The sequence below is a fragment of the Lampetra fluviatilis genome, chromosome 44, assembly GCF_964198595.1.
Source record: "Lampetra fluviatilis chromosome 44, kcLamFluv1.1, whole genome shotgun sequence".
NCBI lineage: Eukaryota > Metazoa > Chordata > Hyperoartia > Petromyzontiformes > Petromyzontidae > Lampetra > Lampetra fluviatilis.
Window position 1 is genome coordinate 8,521,860 of NC_136318.1, and position 18,887 is coordinate 8,540,746.

At 52.1% G+C, this 18,887-nt stretch overlaps 1 protein-coding gene across 1 annotated transcript in view; it reads right to left on the reverse strand.

The window, feature by feature from the left end:
• LOC144947156 (caveolin-3-like) overlaps window positions 1-874 on the reverse strand; it is a 3,190-nt gene extending 2,316 nt beyond the window's left edge. The window contains exon 1 of the mRNA XM_078876350.1: window positions 869-874. Within this exon, the coding sequence (XP_078732476.1) occupies window positions 869-874 (6 nt within the window). The remainder of the gene's footprint in view (window positions 1-868) is intronic.
• Between the last annotated feature and the right edge of the window lie 18,013 nt (window positions 875-18,887).

Genomic DNA, 18,887 nt, shown 5'->3' on the forward strand with positions numbered 1-18,887 from the left:
TGCGCTGTTTCTGTGGCCGTCTGGAACGCTCTTCCTTCCGATATTAGCAAGCCACTGGGAGCTGTGCACTTTTAAATAATCGAGATTGTCAAACTGTTGTCTTTGGAACTGCTTCTTGTGTTTAGTTTGTTGTCTTTCCCCCGCACCTCCGATTAGCACGGTTGGCAAACGTACGGTGTAAAAGAAATTCAACATGCATACATGACATGAGTGTGCCGTGTCTCCAGCCAGGTGGCTCAGCGGTATAAGAGCGAGTCGGCTCGCAATCGGAAGGTTGCGAGTTTAAGTCCTGGTTGCGGGGGTTGCCCAGCCCATCATCGTTCTGGGGTCGATAATGTTGGTACAACTTCGTAAGGAAAGTTGTCGACAGTGGTGGTTCTGTACACAGACTCGCACGCTTACACATAAAACAGTCAGTTATAGCCTTACAGTGCATGCACACGTGCGTGTAATGCATACTGTTGTGTAACCATAGGCAATAACATTTCAACGCATCGATAGGAATGGTTCTTTTGCTGTACGATCCACAAAGGCCCCGTGGCCTTAGTGGCAAAAATGTACTGAGCCAGGCGGCTCAGCGGTGGAGCGAGCTGCTCGCATTCGGAATGATGCGAGTTCAAATCCGGGTTGTGAAGTTGACTCTGCCCATCATCCCTCCCGGGTCGATAGAGATTAGTAACCACTTTGTAAGGGAAGTCTCGTCCCCACTATAGAAGTATCAACATTCCAACACTGACTCATTAGCCTCCAGTATCTTCTGATGTTTGTTAAATCAAGTTACTTTTAATTTTGGGAGTAATGTTGCTGCTGTTGCTGCTGATGATGATAAAAGGAATCCTCAGGGAGTCACGTGGCTTTAAAGAGGCACCTGCATCGGAATGATTGGCAGATACCATCAATGCGTGTGACTCAGGGGCAAGTCGCACACGCGAGACGGAGGTAACAGTCAAACGCTCCGCACAGATAGTCTCAATAATCCATTGTTGCTCTGCCATCTCCTGGCCATATTGGTGACGACACCTTTGCTGCTGCTGCTGCTGCTGATGATGCTGAGTATGTACCTCATGTGTGCTGAACTTCTTTCGCACCGCACGTCGCCAACCGCGCTACTCGGAAGTGCGGGGGGTGGGGGACGAAGACAACAAACTAAAGTGAGTGACCGTGTCATGAGTCAGGCTGTGGCGTGAACAGTAAATCTCACGTTACTGGCAGGGGGCGGCCTCGGGGGGGGGGGGGGGGAACGATAAACTTGACTCGTTGTCGTCCGTCACATCGGCGCCCAGGACAATGGCATTCTCAGAGCGAAATGTGACACTGCGGATGACTCCCGCACTGGGGATGACAACAAGCCCCGCCAGCGTCGCAGATCGCCCAGGGGCCGTGACGTGCCCCGAGCGGCAGCTCGCTCGCCACTCGTTGCAGAGGCACTCCGCTGTTCGATTTTCCAGCGGCCGCCCTGGTTATGTACGTGTGTATGTATGTGTTGAACTTGTGTGTGTATGTACAGTGAGGGAAAAAAGTATTTGATCCCCTGCTAATTTTGTACGTTTGCCCACTGACAAAGAAATGATCAGTCTATAATTTTAATGGTAGGTTTACTTGAACAGTGAGAGACAGAATAACAACAACAAAAATCCAGAAAAACGCATGTCAAAAATGTTATAAATTGATTTGCATTTTAATGAGGGAAATAAGTATTTGACCCTTCTGCAAAACATGACTTAGTACTTGGTGGCAAAACCCTTGTTGGCAATTACAGAGGTCAGACGTTTCTTGTAGTTGGCCACCAGGTTTGCACACATCTCAAGAGGGATTTTGTCCCACTCCTCTTTGCAGATCTTCTCCAAGTTATTAAGGTTTCGAGGCTGACGTTTGGCAACTCGAACCTTCAGCTCCCTCCACAGATTTTCTATGGGATTAAGGTCTGGAGACTGGCTAGGCCACTCCAGGACCTTAATGTGCTTCTTCTTGAGCCACTCCTTTGTTGCCTTGGCCATGTGTTTTGGGTCATTGTCATGCTGGAATACCCATCCACGACCCATTTTCAATGCCCTGGCTGAGGGAAGGAGGTTCTCACCCAAGATTTTACGGTACATGGCCCCGTCCATCGTTCCTTTGATGCGGTGAAGTTGTCCTGTCCCCTTAGCAGAAAAACACCCCCAAAGCATAATGTTTCCACCTCCATGTTTGACGGTGGGGATGGTGTTCTTGGGGTCAAAGGCAGCATTCCTCCTCCTCCAAACACGGCGAGTTGAGTTGATGCCAAAGAGCTCCATTTTGGTCTCATCTGACAACAACACTTTCACCCAGTTGTCCTCTGAATCATTCAGATGTTCATTGGCAAACTTCAGACGGGCATGTATATGTGCTTTCTTAAGCAGGGGGACCTTGCGGGCGCTGCAGGATTTCAGTCCTTCACGGCGTAGTGTGTTACCAACTGTTTTCTTGGTGACTATGGTCCCAGCTGCCTTGAGATCATTGACAAGATCCTCCCGTGTAGTTCTGGGCTGATTGCTCACCGTTCTCATGATCATTGCAACTCCACGAGGTGAGATCTTGCATGGAGCCCCAGGCCGAGGGAGATTGACAGTTCTTTTATGTTTCTTCCATTTGCGCATAATCGCACCAACTGTTGTCACCTTCTCACCAAGCTGCTTGGCGATGGTCTTGTAGCCCATTCCAGCCTTGTGTAGGTCTACAATCTTGTCCCTGACATCCTTGGAGAGCTCTTTGGTCTTGGCCATGGTGGAGAGTTGGGAATCTGATTGATTGATTTCTTCTGTGAACAGGTGTCTTTTATACAGGTGTAGTGGTGATACGCGCTGGGGTAGCGATCAGGTGCCAGCGCGTTGTGATTGGATGTGTGTGTGGTGACGCGCGCTGACGGTGAGGGATCAGGGGTCAGCGCGGGATCGTGGGTTGTGTGGTGTTGATTGGCTGGGTGCCGGTGACGTGCTGGTGTGGGAGTGATCGAGTAGCAGCGCGGCGTGATTGGTTGGTGAGTGGAAACACGCGTTGGGGAAAGAGGATCGTAGAGATAGCGCGTTGTGATTGGTTCACTAACAAGCGATGCTCGCATCGAGGTCCGCATCCGCTCCGTCTCCCGGGAGGAAGGACTATATAAGGTGATGCGCACAGGCGCACGGGGAGAGTGTAACCAGCGAAGACTGAAGACGGGAGGAAGAGCCAGGGCCCTGCGGTACCTAGTCCCGCTGTCCTGCGAGGACCGGGACTCTGTGTAACCCAGAGGCGGAGTGTAGGGTGAGCATGCAGTGTCAGCATGCCGAGTGTGTAGCCGGGGCCTAGAGTCTACACGAGACGAGTGATATGGGTGTAGCCAGAGGCGTAGGGTCTACACGAGACGAGTCTACACAAGAAGAGTCTACACGAGACGAGTGATGTGTGTGTAGCCAGAGGCATAGGGTCTACACGAGAAGAGTCTACACGAGACGAGTGATATGGGTGTAGCCAGAGGCGTAGGGTCTACACGAGACGAGTCTACACGAGAAGAGTCTACACGAGACGAGTGATGTGTGTGTAGCCAGAGGCATAGGGTCTACACGAGGCGAGTCTACACGAGACGAGTGAGGCGTGTGTAGCCAGAGGCCTGGAGTCTACACGAGTTCAGTACGGTGTGTTATAAGAAGAATAGAGGTTACGAGTTGTACCGGTGTCTGGTGACCGTACGCGGAAGAATAGAGACTACACGTTGTATCGAGATAAGCGAAGATTTAATAAAAGAAGTGTGTTACCCGTCAAGGAGTTTCCTGCCGTCATTTCCAATACTTCAACTGGCGTCAGAAGTGAAACTGTCTTCCAAGCATGGATACGAGGAAGACCATTCGGACCCACGGGAGTGACCGCGAGGACAACCTTGACGACCCGGGCCAGCTGCCGTCGGGGGGTGAGGACGAAGAATGGCCCACGCTGCAGGATCCGCCGGCGGCGCCGGAGGAGCGGCGGGGGACCGAGGCCGTGCTCCGGGAGGCGCACTCTCGTCTGGCGGAGCTGCTGCTCGCCGCCGCGTCCATCCTGGCGGAGATCAGCTCGTCGGCTGGAGCGGAGACGGCAGCGGACATTCTACAGGGTCGCCCCGCAGATTCCCGCCAAAATGACTTGGCGATTCCCGCCATTTCATCGGCGGCGACTTTTGGCGGGAACGGCGACCGCCACGTGGCTGCGGGTCTCCAAGCGCGCCATCTTACGTCATCGACGCGCGCTGCGGACCGCCATCAGGCGTCCGCCATTGGAGCCGCCATCTTACACACCGACGGCGCGGCGGGAAGGAACCACGACGCAGAGGACGACTTCATTTTTCAACAGCGCCTCCCCGCATTGTCAGCCTTCAAGGCGGAGGGCGGGGACTGGGGCCAGTTTCAGCGCAGGTTTTTGGCGCATCAGGAGATGTCGGCCTGGTCTGATGCTACGGCGCTGCGGGCATTGCCTGCCATGTTGGACGACAACGCGCTCGCGGCCTTCATGTCAGCTCGGAGGTCGGACCGATCCACGCTTAAGGCAGCGCTGGGTCTCATGGCCAGGGTCTACGGACCTCCCTCGGCGTGCCGCCATCATTTTTACGCGAGGCGGAAGGCGGACACGGAGACCGCGCTCGCCTATCGCACGGCGTTGCTGGCTCTCGCCGATGCTGCATTCCCTCGGATGGACGAGGAGGGCCAGGATGCGATGGTTTTGGAGCAGCTGCTTAAGTTGGCACAGGACCTGGGGGTCCCCATCAACACGGCCGACGAGATCGACATTTCTTCCTTACGGGTCGCTACGAGTATACAAGCGCACGAGGCCCTTCAACGCAAACAGGGGGTCGTCTGCAACGCGGCTGTGGCCTCAACTCCGGGTCCGGTGATCACCGAACCACAAGTCGCCAGTCCACGAGAGGAGGCGTTCACCGCGGGACGACCGGGGGACTGGAGGTCGGGGGGTCGGTCGCCTCTGCGATCGACCCGCAAGCTGGAGCAACCGAGATCACCGACGACCCTCATCACGTGCTACAACTGCGGCCTCCGGGGCCACGTGGCGTCCGGTTGCCGCGCTCCCCGTCAGCGCGCCATGGGATCTCGGCTGGACGACGATCAAGGCCCCAAGGCATCCCTACAAACCCCGGCAAGTCGCGGCACCTCACATGCTCGGCCCACACACTCGACACGCATGGGCCGTCGCGGAGCGACGGAAGAGGGCCGGTTAGGGTTCGGGGATTCGGTACGGCGAGGGGGTTTCGGCCGGGACCGGAGAGACATTGAGTGGTCGGAGTTGGGGCATAGAATTGTGGCTGCTTCAGCGGGTTCATCCGTCGTTGCGGGTTCTATTGATGGGGTAGAGGTCAGGGTATTGGTGGACACGGGGGCGTCGGCGACTATTATATCTGACCTCATTTATAACATTCTCTCCGTCCAGTGCCGTCCACTGCTCCCAGTGGATGTGCCATTTTTCGCCGCAAATGGGGGATCGTTGGGCATTATCGGTCAGATTAGGGCGTCCATTTGCATTGGAGATATCAAATTGTCGGGACCCGTTTTCGTTTCGTCTTCTTTGGCGGTTCCTTGTCTATTGGGCACTGATTTTTTGGCTAAGATGCCCATTAAAATTCTAATCGATCAGCGTTGCATTGAACTACCTTCGGGTCGCCGCATTTCATTTTTGACGAGCCCTACTGAGATTCGGACGGCGTGCGCCACGATACAAGCATTGGCGACGCAGACCGTGCACGTGCCCCCGGGTTCACAGATGTTAATTCCCCTCCGGTTAAGGAAACCATGGGTGGAGGGGACTTCGGAACAAGGCATGCTTTTGGGTCCTTCTAACAGGGCTGTAGGAGGGGTCGATTTGTCGGTGGCTCACACTTTGGTTCGGGCGGACAAGGATCCGTTTGTGATGGTTTTAAATGCTGGATCGCGGCCAGCCGTCATTCAGCAGGGTACCGTGCTGGCTCACGCGGCGCGGGTTCCTGCGGAGGAGCGGCTGGTTGCGCATGTTGATCCGAGCCCCGCGCAGAATATTGAACCGAGGGAGGACCTTGAATGGGTCCATTCGCTGTGCGCGGGCTTGGACGATTTGTCAGGGGTGCAGTTGGGTGCGCTGCGCGAGTTACTAATGGAATTTTCTGATGTGTTCAGTAAACATAAATATGACATTGGGTGTACGGATTTGTTACGCCACCACATTGACACGGGCGATGCGGCACCGGTCAGGTTAAATCCCTTCCGGCTGAGTCCTGCTGAAAAGGAACATGTTCAGTCGGCCGTTAACGATATGCTTGAAGCCGACATTATTTCGCCTTCCTCCAGTCCGTGGGGAGCACCTATTGTGCTGGTTAAGAAGCGTAGATTTCCGTCGCCTGAATAAGATCTCTGTGGCTGACGCGTATCCGCTCCCCAGGATGGACGAGTCCCTCGATGCATTGTCTGGTGCGCGATATTTTTCGACTCTTGATTTGTTATCGGGATTCTGGCAGTTGCCACTCGACGAAGAGTCTAAACCTAAGACAGCATTCCGGACTCCAGGGGGCCTGTTCCAGTTTAACCGGTTACCCATGGGACTTCACTCCTCTCCAGCGACGTTTCAGCGCCTTATGGAGTTGGTTTTGTCAGGCTTGCAATGGGAGACGTGCTTGATTTACCTTGACGATGTCATTGTTTTCAGTAAAACATTTGAGGAACACCTCCAGCGATTGAGAGGGGTGTTCTTGCGAATGCGATCGGCTAAATTGAAATTTAAACCGGCCAAATGCCACCTTTTTCGTAAGTCCGTTAGATACTTGGGTCACATTGTCGACTCTTCGGGGATCTCTACCGATCCCGCAAAGACGGACTGTGTCAGTTCATGGCGACACCCACGTCAGTTGCAGACGTGCGCAGTTTCATCGGGTTTGCTTCGTATTATCGCCGATTCGTTGAGCACTTCGCCACTATTGCAAAACCCTTGCACGCTCTTACGGCGAAGGGTGTGAAGTTCAAATGGGGACCGGAAGAGGAGGCCGCGTTCTGCGCCCTCCGGGACGCCTTGGTAGGTGCCCCACCCTTGCGTTATCCGGATTTTGCGAGTCCCTTCTTGCTAGACACGGATGCTAGCAACACGGGCATTGGGGGGGTACTGTCCCAGGTCGTTGGGGGAGTCGAAAGGGTGGTCGCTTATGGTAGCAGGGTGTTGTCTCCGGCTGAGCAGCGCTACTGCGTCACCCGTCGTGAACTGCTCGCCATTGTTTTTTTTGTACAACAGTTCAGACCGTATCTCTATGGGCGTCACTTTACGGTCCGGACGGACCACGCGGCGCTACAGTATTCATTGAGGGTCGCCCAACCCTCGGGCCAATTGTCACGGTGGTTGGAAGTCCTCCAAGACTATCAGTTCACGACCACATACCGTAAGGGGTTGCGACACACAAATGCCGATGCCCTGTCGCGATTGTTGCCGTGTCAGAAATGTGCGTGTCTATCGGGATCGGCGCGCTGTAAACCGCCGGTTGTGGAAGATAAGGGGACATTGGCTGCGACTGCGGGCGCGCCAATCGGGGATGTCCCCGCTACCTATCAGGATCGGGACTCGCTGCTCTCATTGTCGCTGGGGGAGTGGGGCCGCCTCCAAATGGCGGACAGCTCCCTGCTAGCATTGCGCCGCAGGGTTGGTGGTCCTAAAGAGGACCGGGAGCGAACTGGCTCCTATGTACTTAAACAGGGCATGTTGATGAGATGGGACAGTTTGTCCCGGCGGCATGCGCTGGTGGTGCCTTCTGCTGTAAGGGGGAAAGTTGTTTTGGCCGCACACGAACGCCTCTTGCATTTGGGAGTAAACAAAACGCTTGCCCTGCTTCAGCGTGACTATTATTGGCCGGGAATGGGGAGTGACGTGGTAAATATTCTGAAGGGGTGCGTTGAGTGCGCCAGACGGAAACCACCGCCCGTGCTAGCTAATCCACCGCTGCAATCTATTCAGGTCTCGCGCACTAACGAGCTCGTTGCACTCGATATTTTGGGGCCTTTTCCAGTCACGCCTAGAGGGAATAAATACCTGTTGGTGGGGGTCGAATATTTCACCCGGTGGCCTATGGCGTGGCCTCTCGCCAACCAGTCGGCAGCGGCTGTGACGGACGCATTTGTCCAGGGCTATGTCCTGGACAAGGGGGCTCCCGAACGCTTGCTGACCGACCAAGGTAAACATTTTTCGAGTAAATTGTTGCAAGAGGTGTGCGATCTATTGGGTACTAAAAAGGTGCGTACCTCCCCGTACCACCCGCAGACAGACGGGATGGTGGAAAGACTTCACAAGACTTTGACTTCTATGCTGTGCCAGCAGGTGTGTGAGGCACATGTAGATTGGGACCTGCAGGTCCCGGGGGTCCTTGCCGCGTACAGAATGGCCCCCCATGCAGCGACAGGGTTTTCCCCATTCTATTTGATGTACGGTCGGGAAGCCGACCGCCCATGGAAACGCAGCTTGGCCTGTCCGCTCCACGAACCAATTCTAAATTGGCGGAACATATTAAATTCAATATTCACAAGCTAACAAAAGCAAGGGAGGCCGCACGGCTTAATTCGCGGGCTCGCCAAATTGCTAATGAACGACTGCGGGCACGGAAGGTGTCCGTGCACGAATGGAAACCGGGTGACAGGGCCTGGCTGCATTGCCCTCAGGCGCCCTTGGCTACGTCGCCTAAATTGTTGAGGCCATGGCGGGGGCCCGTGGAGATCGTGCGCGTTGCACGGCCCCAGTGCGTTCAGATAAAATGGGGAAAACGACGGTGGTACGTCCACCCCTCCCGACTGAAACCGTTCTCGCCTCCATATGGCCTCCCATTGTGTCGTGAGGGCCGAGCATGTGACGTGACCGACGACCCAAAGGGGGAAATGTCTCTGCCTGATCCTCACATGTCTCCGCCTGATCTGCTCCCAGGTGTCTCGGAACTGATAGCTGCCAACCACCGGCGGCCGGATCTTCGCGGCGGGGCCGGGCCTTTCAGGCCCGTTCCACGCCGTCTAGAGCAGCCGGAGCCGCCTGACGGTCGTCAGTGTCCCGTCCCGTATGACGGACCGGCCAGACGGACTCGCGCCAGGTCGCGCTACTTTGTTTGACCTGCCACGTGAGGAGTCGAGGCAGTGGGAGCGCCTCGTCACTTCGTTAGTTGTAGAGACGCGGGGCGCGTTCATTTTCTAGAAATCGCTTTTATTATGTTGTTCGTCGGGCTGTATATAGTTTTTTTATATATAAGGTGTTGTGTGTGGTATTGTTAACTTTTCTTGTGGTTATTGTCAAATTGTACATAGGTTGCTGTTGTGTTGTTGTTGTTGTTGTGTTACGGGGCACACTGGGGGGGGGGGTTTGTTGTGTTAACGATGTGGGAGGTTGTTGGTTAGCAGCCGGGACGGCTGCGAGCTATGTGGGGGGGGGTGATGTAGTGGTGATACGCGCTGGGGTAGCGATCAGGTGCCAGCGCGTTGTGATTGGATGTGTGTGTGGTGACGCGCGCTGACGGTGAGGGATCAGGGGTCAGCGCGGGATCGTGGGTTGTGTGGTGTTGATTGGCTGGGTGCCGGTGACGTGCTGGTGTGGGAGTGATCGAGTGGCAGCGCGGCGTGATTGGTTTGTGAGTGGAAACACGCGTTGGGGAAAGAGGATCATAGAGATAGCGCGTTGTGATTGGTTCACTAACAAGCGATGCTCGCATCGAGGTCCGCTTCCGCTCCGTCTCCCGGGAGGAAGGACTATATAAGGTGATGCGCACAGGCGCACGGGGAGAGTGTAACCAGCGAAGACTGAAGACGGGAGGAAGAGCCAGGGCCCTGCGGTACCTAGTCCCGCTGTCCTGCGAGGACCGGGACTCTGTGTAACCCAGAGGCGGAGTGTAGGGTGAGCATGCAGTGTCAGCATGCCGAGTGTGTAGCCGGGGCCTAGAGTCTACACGAGACGAGTGATATGGGTGTAGCCAGAGGCGTAGGGTCTACACGAGACGAGTCTACACAAGAAGAGTCTACACGAGACGAGTGATGTGTGTGTAGCCAGAGGCATAGGGTCTACACGAGAAGAGTCTACACGAGACGAGTGATATGGGTGTAGCCAGAGGCGTAGGGTCTACACGAGACGAGTCTACACGAGAAGAGTCTACACGAGACGAGTGATGTGTGTGTAGCCAGAGGCATAGGGTCTACACGAGGCGAGTCTACACGAGACGAGTGAGGCGTGTGTAGCCAGAGGCCTGGAGTCTACACGAGTTCAGTACGGTGTGTTATAAGAAGAATAGAGGTTACGAGTTGTACCGGTGTCTGGTGACCGTACGTGGAAGAATAGAGACTACACGTTGTATCGAGATAAGCGAAGATTTAATAAAAGAAGTGTGTTACCCGTCAAGGAGTTTCCTGCCGTCATTTCCAATACTTCACAGGTAACAAGCTGAGATTAGGAGCACTTCCTTTAAGAGTGTGCTCCTAATCTCAGCTCGTTACCTGTATAAAAGACACCTGAGAGCCAGAAATCTTTCTGATTGAGAGGGGGTCAAATACTTATTTCCCTCATTAAATTGCAAATCATGTTATAACATTTTTGACATGCGTTTTTCTGGATTTTGTTGTTGTTATTCTGTCTCTCACTGTTCAAATAAACCTACCATTAAAATTATAGTCCGATCATTTTTTCGTCATTGGGCAAAATTACAAAATCAGCAGGGGATCAAATACTTTTTTCCCTCACTGTATGTATGTGTTGAACTTGTGTGTGTATGTTTAACACGTAGGCTTTCGTGACCAATATTATTCATAATAAAGGTTTTTGGGTTAGATCGCGTTGTTTATAAATGTGTCGCAACCCTCCACCACCCGACATGGCCAATAAGTAAAAGAATGCGTCACGTTGACAAAAGACAAAATAGTTCACTACTTTAGCCCATCGGTGTGTTTGAAGAGTGAATCCACAACATTTACAATTTTTGAGTAGCACGACGTTTCGCTGGTAATTACATCCAGCATCATTGAGCAATTTGTCAGAAGAGTGAAGCCTGCTCCCGGTCTTAAATTGAGCAGCAGGGTGACATCATAATTTAACCCAATCAGGTGCAGAGATCAGAGGCAGTGAGGGGGAAGTATTGTAATTATATAATAGAATAGTAATCAGTTAATTGTTATAATTAGTAATGCGTTGTAGATTAGTAATTAGTTGTAATGTGTATTATTTAATAACTGAACCCAATCACTATACCCAATGAGGTGCAGAAATCAAAGGTGGCGGAGGGGGTGGGTTATTGTAATTATATACTACGTTAGTAATCAGTCAATTAGTATGTGTTTCCCCTATAAGGAATTGTAATATGTATTATTTAATAAAACGCTTCCAAGCCGCACTGAGCTTGTAGCTGTCAGAGCGATTACAGTTATTTGTATTTCTCTCAATTTCAACGGATTCTCTCATTAGTCTTGGCCAGTAATTATTAGTTTTACACAACACTTCAACGTTATTAAAATAAATTGAGTGGCCTTGTTGGCAAGCATGTTCTACCACTGCCGACAGTTGTGTTTGAGATAATTTAATATTTATTTGGTGTTCTTTTAGTATTACGCTGATGTTACGTCCTGTCTGTCCAATATAGCACCTGCCACATGAGCAATTCATCCAATATACACCTTCTGTGGATAATTTAGGCAATTCATCTTTAGTACAAGATACTAGTTTTTGAATGTTGTGTTATGTACCAATTATTACTTTAATGTTTTGCTTTTGCAAAACACGGGATAATTTGTCAGTTACTCCTGAGATATATGGTATTTTAATTGTTTTAATAATCTGATTACTTTAAGCAGTATTGCTTTGCGATCGTGATTTAGCATTCAGTGCTCTGTTAATTTGAGCATTATTGTAGACATTCTGTCGTAGTGCTTCTTTAACATGTTTAATCTCTCTCCCTAGACTTTCACCATCTGACACTGTTTTAGCCCGATTGTATGAGCGTCTTGATAAGAGAGGATTTCTGAGTTGGGTGATGATGTGAATCTGCATTCAGATAGGCATCAGTGTGCGTTCCCTTTCGGTAAAGACTGTGTGTTATTTTGCCATTTAGGCCATGTCCAAGCAAAATATCTAGGAAAGGGAGTGTGTTATTCACCTCCGTTTCCATGGTGAACTGGATGGCCGGGTTTTGTGCATTGAGATGATTTAGAAATTACCATGTGGCCAGAAAACCAAAGTGTCATCAACATATCTAAACCAAAAAGATGGTTTTAATGTACTTGAGGCAAGTGCTCTTGTTTCAAAGATTTCCTTGTACAGATTTGCTGTAGCAGGAGATAAAGGAGGGCCCATTGCTGCTCCTCCCTTTTGTTTAAAGAAATCACCTCTCCATAAGAAGTAAGTGTTATTTAAAAAATGGTCAGCTAGTTTTGGAATATATTTTGGTAAACCTGTATTCTTTACTAGTTTATCAAGTAATTTAAGCGACTCAATGACTGGAACCTTAGTGAATAGATAAATCACATCAAAACTCACCAGAATATCATTAGGATTAAATTTAATATATTTAATCACATTCACAAGATGGTCTGAAGTTCTTATGAATGAAGATGTCCTACCGACGACCCTCATCACGTGCTACAACTGCGGCCTCCGGGGCCACGTGGCGTCCGGTTGCCGCGCTCCCCGTCAGCGCGCCATGGGATCTCGGCTGGACGACGATCAAGGCCCCAAGGCATCCCTACAAACCCCGGCAAGTCGCGGCACCTCACATGCTCGGCCCACACACTCGACACGCATGGGCCGTCGCGGAGCGACGGAAGAGGGCCGGTTAGGGTTCGGGGATTCGGTACGGCGAGGGGGTTTCGGCCGGGACCGGAGAGACATTGAGTGGTCGGAGTTGGGGCATAGAATTGTGGCTGCTTCAGCGGGTTCATCCGTCGTTGCGGGTTCTATTGATGGGGTAGAGGTCAGGGTATTGGTGGACACGGGGGCGTCGGCGACTATTATATCTGACCTCATTTATAACATTCTCTCCGTCCAGTGCCGTCCACTGCTCCCAGTGGATGTGCCATTTTTCGCCGCAAATGGGGGATCGTTGGGCATTATCGGTCAGATTAGGGCGTCCATTTGCATTGGAGATATCAAATTGTCGGGACCCGTTTTCGTTTCGTCTTCTTTGGCGGTTCCTTGTCTATTGGGCACTGATTTTTTGGCTAAGATGCCCATTAAAATTCTAATCGATCAGCGTTGCATTGAACTACCTTCGGGTCGCCGCATTTCATTTTTGACGAGCCCTACTGAGATTCGGACGGCGTGCGCCACGATACAAGCATTGGCGACGCAGACCGTGCACGTGCCCCCGGGTTCACAGATGTTAATTCCCCTCCGGTTAAGGAAACCATGGGTGGAGGGGACTTCGGAACAAGGCATGCTTTTGGGTCCTTCTAACAGGGCTGTAGGAGGGGTCGATTTGTCGGTGGCTCACACTTTGGTTCGGGCGGACAAGGATCCGTTTGTGATGGTTTTAAATGCTGGATCGCGGCCAGCCGTCATTCAGCAGGGTACCGTGCTGGCTCACGCGGCGCGGGTTCCTGCGGAGGAGCGGCTGGTTGCGCATGTTGATCCGAGCCCCGCGCAGAATATTGAACCGAGGGAGGACCTTGAATGGGTCCATTCGCTGTGCGCGGGCTTGGACGATTTGTCAGGGGTGCAGTTGGGTGCGCTGCGCGAGTTACTAATGGAATTTTCTGATGTGTTCAGTAAACATAAATATGACATTGGGTGTACGGATTTGTTACGCCACCACATTGACACGGGCGATGCGGCACCGGTCAGGTTAAATCCCTTCCGGCTGAGTCCTGCTGAAAAGGAACATGTTCAGTCGGCCGTTAACGATATGCTTGAAGCCGACATTATTTCGCCTTCCTCCAGTCCGTGGGGAGCACCTATTGTGCTGGTTAAGAAGCGTAGATTTCCGTCGCCTGAATAAGATCTCTGTGGCTGACGCGTATCCGCTCCCCAGGATGGACGAGTCCCTCGATGCATTGTCTGGTGCGCGATATTTTTCGACTCTTGATTTGTTATCGGGATTCTGGCAGTTGCCACTCGACGAAGAGTCTAAACCTAAGACAGCATTCCGGACTCCAGGGGGCCTGTTCCAGTTTAACCGGTTACCCATGGGACTTCACTCCTCTCCAGCGACGTTTCAGCGCCTTATGGAGTTGGTTTTGTCAGGCTTGCAATGGGAGACGTGCTTGATTTACCTTGACGATGTCATTGTTTTCAGTAAAACATTTGAGGAACACCTCCAGCGATTGAGAGGGGTGTTCTTGCGAATGCGATCGGCTAAATTGAAATTTAAACCGGCCAAATGCCACCTTTTTCGTAAGTCCGTTAGATACTTGGGTCACATTGTCGACTCTTCGGGGATCTCTACCGATCCCGCAAAGACGGACTGTGTCAGTTCATGGCGACACCCACGTCAGTTGCAGACGTGCGCAGTTTCATCGGGTTTGCTTCGTATTATCGCCGATTCGTTGAGCACTTCGCCACTATTGCAAAACCCTTGCACGCTCTTACGGCGAAGGGTGTGAAGTTCAAATGGGGACCGGAAGAGGAGGCCGCGTTCTGCGCCCTCCGGGACGCCTTGGTAGGTGCCCCACCCTTGCGTTATCCGGATTTTGCGAGTCCCTTCTTGCTAGACACGGATGCTAGCAACACGGGCATTGGGGGGGTACTGTCCCAGGTCGTTGGGGGAGTCGAAAGGGTGGTCGCTTATGGTAGCAGGGTGTTGTCTCCGGCTGAGCAGCGCTACTGCGTCACCCGTCGTGAACTGCTCGCCATTGTTTTTTTTGTACAACAGTTCAGACCGTATCTCTATGGGCGTCACTTTACGGTCCGGACGGACCACGCGGCGCTACAGTATTCATTGAGGGTCGCCCAACCCTCGGGCCAATTGTCACGGTGGTTGGAAGTCCTCCAAGACTATCAGTTCACGACCACATACCGTAAGGGGTTGCGACACACAAATGCCGATGCCCTGTCGCGATTGTTGCCGTGTCAGAAATGTGCGTGTCTATCGGGATCGGCGCGCTGTAAACCGCCGGTTGTGGAAGATAAGGGGACATTGGCTGCGACTGCGGGCGCGCCAATCGGGGATGTCCCCGCTACCTATCAGGATCGGGACTCGCTGCTCTCATTGTCGCTGGGGGAGTGGGGCCGCCTCCAAATGGCGGACAGCTCCCTGCTAGCATTGCGCCGCAGGGTTGGTGGTCCTAAAGAGGACCGGGAGCGAACTGGCTCCTATGTACTTAAACAGGGCATGTTGATGAGATGGGACAGTTTGTCCCGGCGGCATGCGCTGGTGGTGCCTTCTGCTGTAAGGGGGAAAGTTGTTTTGGCCGCACACGAACGCCTCTTGCATTTGGGAGTAAACAAAACGCTTGCCCTGCTTCAGCGTGACTATTATTGGCCGGGAATGGGGAGTGACGTGGTAAATATTCTGAAGGGGTGCGTTGAGTGCGCCAGACGGAAACCACCGCCCGTGCTAGCTAATCCACCGCTGCAATCGATTCAGGTCTCGCGCACTAACGAGCTCGTTGCACTCGATATTTTGGGGCCTTTTCCAGTCACGCCTAGAGGGAATAAATACCTGTTGGTGGGGGTCGAATATTTCACCCGGTGGCCTATGGCGTGGCCTCTCGCCAACCAGTCGGCAGCGGCTGTGACGGACGCCTTTGTCCAGGGCTATGTCCTGGACAAGGGGGCTCCCGAACGCTTGCTGACCGACCAAGGTAAACATTTTTCGAGTAAATTGTTGCAAGAGGTGTGCGATCTATTGGGTACTAAAAAGGTGCGTACCTCCCCGTACCACCCGCAGACAGACGGGATGGTGGAAAGACTTCACAAGACTTTGACTTCTATGCTGTGCCAGCAGGTGTGTGAGGCACATGTAGATTGGGACCTGCAGGTCCCGGGGGTCCTTGCCGCGTACAGAATGGCCCCCCATGCAGCGACAGGGTTTTCCCCATTCTATTTGATGTACGGTCGGGAAGCCGACCGCCCATGGAAACGCAGCTTGGCCTGTCCGCTCCACGAACCAATTCTAAATTGGCGGAACATATTAAATTCAATATTCACAAGCTAACAGAAGCAAGGGAGGCCGCACGGCTTAATTCGCGGGCTCGCCAAATTGCTAATGAACGACTGCGGGCACGGAAGGTGTCCGTGCACGAATGGAAACCGGGTGACAGGGCCTGGCTGCATTGCCCTCAGGCGCCCTTGGCTACGTCGCCTAAATTGTTGAGGCCATGGCGGGGGCCCGTGGAGATCGTGCGCGTTGCACGGCCCCAGTGCGTTCAGATAAAATGGGGAAAACGACGGTGGTACGTCCACCCCTCCCGACTGAAACCGTTCTCGCCTCCATATGGCCTCCCATTGTGTCGTGAGGGCCGAGCATGTGACGTGACCGACGACCCAAAGGGGGAAATGTCTCTGCCTGATCCTCACATGTCTCCGCCTGATCTGCTCCCAGGTGTCTCGGAACTGATAGCTGCCAACCACCGGCGGCCGGATCTTCGCGGCGGGGCCGGGCCTTTCAGGCCCGTTCCACGCCGTCTAGAGCAGCCGGAGCCGCCTGACGGTCGTCAGTGTCCCGTCCCGTATGACGGACCGGCCAGACGGACTCGCGCCAGGTCGCGCTACTTTGTTTGACCTGCCACGTGAGGAGTCGAGGCAGTGGGAGCGCCTCGTCACTTCGTTAGTTGTAGAGACGCGGGGCGCGTTCATTTTCTAGAAATCGCTTTTATTATGTTGTTCGTCGGGCTGTATATAGTTTTTTTTATATATAAGGTGTTGTGTGTGGTATTGTTAACTTTTCTTGTGGTTATTGTCAAATTGTACATAGGTTGCTGTTGTGTTGTTGTTGTTGTTGTGTTACGGGGCACACTGGGGGGGGGGGTTTGTTGTGTTAACGATGTGGGAGGTTGTTGGTTAGCAGCCGGGACGGCTGCGAGCTATGTGGGGGGGGGTGATGTAGTGGTGATACGCGCTGGGGTAGCGATCAGGTGCCAGCGCGTTGTGATTGGATGTGTGTGTGGTGACGCGCGCTGACGGTGAGGGATCAGGGGTCAGCGCGGGATCGTGGGTTGTGTGGTGTTGATTGGCTGGGTGCCGGTGACGTGCTGGTGTGGGAGTGATCGAGTGGCAGCGCGGCGTGATTGGTTTGTGAGTGGAAACACGCGTTGGGGAAAGAGGATCATAGAGATAGCGCGTTGTGATTGGTTCACTAACAAGCGATGCTCGCATCGAGGTCCGCTTCCGCTCCGTCTCCCGGGAGGAAGGACTATATAAGGTGATGCGCACAGGCGCACGGGGAGAGTGTAACCAGCGAAGACTGAAGACGGGAGGAAGAGCCAGGGCCCTGCGGTACCTAGTCCCGCTGTCCTGCGAGGACCGGGACTCTGTGTAACCCAGAGGCGGAGTGTAGGGTGAGCATGCAGTGTCAGCATGCCGAGTGTGTAGCCGGGGCCTAGAGTCTACACGAGACGAGTGATATGGGTGTAGCCAGAGGCGTAGGGTCTACACGAGACGAGTCTACACAAGAAGAGTCTACACGAGACGAGTGATGTGTGTGTAGCCAGAGGCATAGGGTCTACACGAGAAGAGTCTACACGAGACGAGTGATATGGGTGTAGCCAGAGGCGTAGGGTCTACACGAGACGAGTCTACACGAGAAGAGTCTACACGAGACGAGTGATGTGTGTGTAGCCAGAGGCATAGGGTCTACACGAGGCGAGTCTACACGAGACGAGTGAGGCGTGTGTAGCCAGAGGCCTGGAGTCTACACGAGTTCAGTACGGTGTGTTATAAGAAGAATAGAGGTTACGAGTTGTACCGGTGTCTGGTGACCGTACGTGGAAGAATAGAGACTACACGTTGTATCGAGATAAGCGAAGATTTAATAAAAGAAGTGTGTTACCCGTCAAGGAGTTTCCTGCCGTCATTTCCAATACTTCACAGGTAACAAGCTGAGATTAGGAGCACTTCCTTTAAGAGTGTGCTCCTAATCTCAGCTCGTTACCTGTATAAAAGACACCTGAGAGCCAGAAATCTTTCTGATTGAGAGGGGGTCAAATACTTATTTCCCTCATTAAATTGCTAATCATTTTATAACATTTTTGACATGCGTTTTTCTGGATTTTGTTGTTGTTATTCTGTCTCTCACTGTTCAAATAAACCTACCATTAAAATTATAGTCCGATCATTTTTTCGTCATTGGGCAAAATTACAAAATCAGCAGGGGATCAAATACTTTTTTCCCTCACTGTATGTATGTGTTGAACTTGTGTGTGTATGTTTAACACGTAGGCTTTCGTGACCAATATTATTCATAATAAAGGTTTTTGGGTTAGATCGCGTTGTTTATAAATGTGTCGCAACCCTCCACCACCCGACATGGCCAATAAGTAAAAGAATGCGTCACGTTGACAAAAGACAAAATAGTTCACTACTTTAGCCCATCGGTGTGTTTGAAGAGTGAATCCACAACATTTACAATTTTTGAGTAGCACGACGTTTCGCTGGTAATTACATCCAGCATCATTGAGCAATTTGTCAGAAGAGTGAAGCCTGCTCCCGGTCTTAAATTGAGCAGCAGGGTGACATCATAATTTAACCCAATCAGGTGCAGAGATCAGAGGCAGTGAGGGGGAAGTATTGTAATTATATAATAGAATAGTAATCAGTTAATTGTTATAATTAGTAATGCGTTGTAGATTAGTAATTAGTTGTAATGTGTATTATTTAATAACTGAACCCAATCACTATACCCAATGAGGTGCAGAAATCAAAGGTGGCGGAGGGGGTGGGTTATTGTAATTATATACTACGTTAGTAATCAGTCAATTAGTATGTGTTTCCCCTATAAGGAATTGTAATATGTA